General features: G+C 42.1%; 1 protein-coding gene across 1 annotated transcript in view; it reads left to right on the forward strand.

Annotated features, from left to right (window-relative positions):
• The window catches only part of LOC143284251 (uncharacterized), an 8,146-nt gene extending 5,233 nt beyond the window's left edge, over nt 1-2,913 (forward strand). The window contains exons 2-3 of the mRNA XM_076590931.1: nt 1-559; nt 1,087-2,913. The exon at nt 1-559 is cut by the window's left edge and continues 1,912 nt beyond it. Of these exons, the coding sequence (XP_076447046.1) occupies nt 1-559; nt 1,087-1,383 (856 nt within the window). The 3' untranslated portion in view covers nt 1,384-2,913. The remainder of the gene's footprint in view (nt 560-1,086) is intronic.
• The last annotated feature ends 2,454 nt before the right edge of the window (nt 2,914-5,367 follow it).

The raw sequence follows: 5,367 nt of genomic DNA on the forward strand, positions 1-5,367 counted from the left end.
TCTGTCCGCTCCAGAGCAAGAACGCCAAGAGGTGAGAACACCAACCGACACGGAGAAAGAGGAAGGAGGCGAAGACGATGAGGAAACAGAGGAAGAAGTCATCCTGTCTGTCACGGAAGAGGAAATCACTCGCACCAGACAAAAGCTGGAACAAATCGAAATCGAAGTGGTGAAGAAGAAGGCGGAGTCAGCATACCTCAGAAAATCCGTTGAAGACCTTCTCTCCATGATGGAAGCTGCTGATGAGGAAACAGAAGACAACGATCCGCTGGACGATCTCGACGACCTCGACTCTGAAGCCTCTTCCTCTGACGACTCCGATGAATACTTTGTGGAGATGGACCCTCTGGATCCAGACTACAGTCTCATGGAAACTCCTGCCTACCATGAGGACGTTACTGACGGCACGAAGACACCATCCACAGCAAGAGCCAGCCCTTCCCCCGAAGAGATCTGCGATGTGAAGAGAAAACTGGAAGAGCTGGAGCAAGACATCTTGGACAGAAAGACCGAGTCGGAACGAATCAAGAAGACCATGGATGACCTGAAACTACAGAAGGTACAAAGTACTTAGTGCTCTAAGAGTTGTGGGGGGGGTGGGGGGTGGGGGTGGGGTGTTCTTGATGTTGTTTTGTTTTTTCGTCTTTATACATTTTTCCCATTGTCAAAACCAAACACACACTAACCTGTATTAAATTACTTATTCCACAAGCAAGATATTCCCCTTGTGTTATACCATGATTTTAAAATTATTCCAGCAAAGCAAACATGTAGTTTAAAATGTAATTGTAATATGATATCTTTTAAATGGAAACACACGCACTCGGAGATATACATTACAATGGTGTGGATGGGTTGTCAACATCAGGAGCAGCAGAATGAAAATCTTTTACAGTAGTGTACAACTGAATGAAACGCTCAGACGTAAACAGAAGAACAACCATCCTCCTCCACACACACACACACACACTAAACCACTACACATACTGTCTCCCCCCCCCCTGCCCCCCCTCCCCCCAACCCTTCTAATCATATCCCATCCAACATTTCTCTCATACTGTTTCCTGCCGATGCTCACGGACCCAGATGGTGGCAGCAGAAGAGAAGAAGCTGACCAAGCAGAAACTGGACGACCTTCAGAGATCCGAGGCACAACTCAAACAGCTGCTTGCCATCCTACAACTCCGCAGAGCCACTGAGAGCGAGGACACCAACGCTCACCGGAACGACGACGATGGTGATGACGAACACAATGACCACGACAACGACGACAACGAGAAAAGAGGGGGCAGAAAGGTGGGGGAGGAGGGAGAGGAAGACGGTCCAGGGGAGAGCATTACAGAAGAGGACCGGAAAGCGCTGAGGGACGCTATCGTTTATTAACTTTGCTTTTATTTGTTTTTTGTTTTGTTGTGTTTTTTGTTTTTATTTTTTTGGTCATGCAATGTTTGACGTCTTCAGTGTTTATCATCAACAATTTTGTCGTTTGTGTTTGACTTCTTGAAAAATAACTAATCTATTTATTTATATCCTTGGAATATTATTTCTTGTTTGTTATCATTTTTCTAATGTTTGATTTATTGCAAAATATTGATTAATGTTGTAGTCAGTATGCCACTTCTTTTGGGAGGTTGTTTTGTTGTTGTTGTTGTTGTTGTTTTTTGTTCTATAATTTTCTTGTCACTGTTAAAATTCTTGACAGTTATTTTTTTGTCGTTCGTATTTGACTTTTTTTTATATTGTTATTATCTTTTCTTTATTTTAAAACTGTAAACATTATGTCGTTATTGTGCAACTAAAGTAATTATATCGTCAGGGTGACGTCTTGTTTGATGACGATTTATTATCAATAATTGACTAACTGTTTATTCACCCATTCGCCGTCAGTGTTTCACTTTTTGTTTATTGATGGTCAGTTGTGTCGTGAGTGTCTATAAATATCTGACTTGTTGACCATTGATTTTTGTCATGAATGTTTGAGGTTTTATTCTCAGTTTTGACGAATTTATCGTTGCTGTTTCAGTTTCTATATGCGTCAACCATTTGCAAATGGTGTTTGGTTTTTTTTTCTCCTTTTCTGTTTATTACCACTGGCATGAATATTGTTTATACGCTCGTGGTTTAATGCAAGTAATTATTTTTTTCGTTTGTTTTTTAACATGATTTCACATTTTATCACTTAGAGTCTTTGTCGATGAATTTTGACTTTAAAAGATCCTTTCTGTTGTCAACGTTTTCGTTTGCGAACATTATTGTTACTGATCATCGACCTCTTTGTTCATCGACATCAATGATTTTCAAGTTATTGTCTGCGTTATGATTTTTCTTGTTCTTGCTGTTCGTTGATAATTTTGTTGTCAGCCTTAGACTTTCCAGCTGGTCTTGAACATTTTGATGTTGTATTTGACAGTATCTTTCTCTACCCATCCTCCTTCCTTCATCCCCCACACCAACCTTCAACCCCTGCGCTCTTTGTCTTCTGATAATAACCCGCTGAAACGGCTATAGCTCTGTCCTGAATTTCGTGCGGCGCTACAAACCTAAAGACAAGAATACCTCCTCGCGCCCTTCACTCTACTCCCTCCTCTCCTCTCCCTCTGTCTGTCTGTCTGTCTGTCTCTGTCATTTATGGAGACATAACGGGGAGACTTTTCAGACCCACTTTCGTCTGATTTTCGTGGTGATTCCCCCGGTTATCTTTCGCGAGAACCGCGTGCGCATGCGCGTTTCCATTTCCTGTTGTTGTTGTTTTCCTAGTTACTGGCTGTAATTTCAACGAGGAAATCGCTGTCCTGATGAAAGGATTTTGGACAATTTCGGAGAGTGCTTTTAGCAACTTTACAAGATAAATTTGGTTTTATGATTACAGCAGTTATTTACTTTTTAGTCTTCTTTGTTTACTTTGAGCATGGTTTTGTGGGGTTTTTTTGCGTGGTGAGGGGTGGGGTGGGTTGGGGGGGGGGGGGGGGTGGTTGTTGGTTGTTTTTTTTTCCTTGGTCACAGCTCTGCCATTACTTATTCGAACCGACCCATTTACAAACTCAGCCTAAAAGTTGTCCAAACAAAGGCAGTGCAAACTCAGAACTTTAGGCGAGCTACGGTAGTGGGCTGCCCATGACTTCATATGACCTACTTCTCGCTCTGCAAGCGACGAAAGGTTCGCCAAGAAAACTGGCTTGCAACCCCCCCCTAATGATTATAGACTATAACCCACCAAGCTGCTTCCACATCTACGTCCATCCTCCGACCTAATAACCCCGTCACATCCTCCTCACACACACACACACACACACACACACACACACACACACACACACACACACACACCATGTGAATGTTGCGTACCGTAGCATTGTTTGCCGTGTTGAAACAGTAAGAATGATGTTTTTGTTGTTGTTTTTTTAAATTGTTTTATTCAATCATGTATTGATGTACCTTTTTGCAAGTGATTGTCCAGCTTTAACGAAACGAAAACCATTAAGTCTGGCTTGGAATAATTTTGGATATAGACTTGATGGATTTGTTTGGTGTCAAGTGATGCATTTGGTGTGGGGTTGTGTACCGTGTTTTGATTCGTATCTGGAATTGAACTATTGCTAATAGACCTGATTTCATTTTTTTCTCTGTTGTGTGTGTGTGTGTGTGTGTGTGTGTGTGTGTGTGTGTGTGGGGGGGGGGGGGGGGGGGGGGGGGGGGGGGGGGGGGAGAGAGAGAGAGAGAGAGAGAGAGGGGGTCAGAAATGAAGCTGAATTTCGTCTCGGTCAATGGAGAGACAGATAAATTGAGAGGCACACAGATAGACAGAGGCACAAAAACACACGCACGTTTGTACACGATCACACGCACGATTACACACACAACCATAAACATACACTTACACACACATACACACGCGCGCAGACACACACACACACCTGCAAACACGCACGCACGCTCAAACACACACACACGGACGCGCGTGTGCACACACACACGTACACACACACACATATGATTTAGTAAAAGGCTCACAAAGCTCTTGTGGAGAGGATGGTTATAAAGAAAGGGAGGGGGAGATGGACAGAGAGTGGCAGAGACAGGAAGAGAAACACACACACCTACAGTCACAGACAGACAGGCAGAGAAAACTCAGAACTCACCACGTTTCTCCCTCTCTCTCTCTTTCACTCTCTTCTTCTTTTTCTAAGATCTGTTGACATTTTGAAGACACACACACACGCACACACACACACACACGGACACACACACACACACACGGACACACACACACACACGGACACACATACGCGCACACACGCATACATACACACACACGCACGCACGCACACACACACACAACGCACACACACACAGACGAGTGCATCGGCTGGATAGGAACACGCGAAGCGGGATCACTTATCTGCTGATAGGCGAATCGAGAATAGATGAATGTGGAACAGGCGAAATGGGAGAAAGCGAATGGGAAGGATAATAGGCGAATTTGGGTAGAGGCGAAACAGGAATAGGCAAATCGGGCTGATACCCCCTAATCTCACCATGTGATCAACGTGGCTACCTAGGGAGGAAGATAGAACAACGAAGTTATAAAAAAAAAAAAAAAAAATCTGTGCCTTTTCTTTATTGACTCACTTGTGTAAACAAAGTGAGTCCATGTTTTAACCCGGGGTTCGGTTGTCTGTGTGTGTGTGTGTGTGTGTGTGTGTGTGTGTGTGTGTGTGTGTGTGTGTCTGTGTCTGTGTCCGTGGTAAACTTTAACATTGACATTTTCTCTGCAAATACTTTGTCAGTTGACACCAAATTTGGCATAAAAATAGGAAAAATTCAGTTCTTTCCAGTCATCTTATTTAAAACAATATTGCACCTCTGGGATGGGCACAAAAAAATAAAAAATGAAGCCTAATTATATGCAAACTGCATTTACTGTTATATTTATATTTTTTGTATTCTCTAAACTTGACACTTTGATCTGATATTTTGACCCAACAACAAGAGCAGTCATTATTATCATTTTTTGTTCCAACAGGAACTTTTTTTGCTAAGCATGGAAGTTTTATTTATTTTGTAAACGTTTTGGTGCAGATAGTAAAAAAGGGAAAGTACTCTGTAATTAATGCTAGGGGACTTAATTCGAATCTGGTGAGGACTTTAAAAAAAAATTTTTTAACGCAAAACTTTATAATAACAAATACAGAACACATTTTAACGATTACATTTTTTTTTAAAGTGTATCACAAGTGAGTCTTGAAGGCCTTGCCTCTCTTGTTCTTTATACACCGATTTCATGCAGCGTCTGGAATGACTGTTCAGAATCTGTTTCATGGCTTACATGAATTGTATTATTTAACACTAAATGAATTTGCTCGGTTG

The sequence above is a fragment of the Babylonia areolata genome, chromosome 7 (assembly GCF_041734735.1).
Source record: "Babylonia areolata isolate BAREFJ2019XMU chromosome 7, ASM4173473v1, whole genome shotgun sequence".
NCBI classification, from domain to species: domain Eukaryota; kingdom Metazoa; phylum Mollusca; class Gastropoda; order Neogastropoda; family Buccinidae; genus Babylonia; species Babylonia areolata.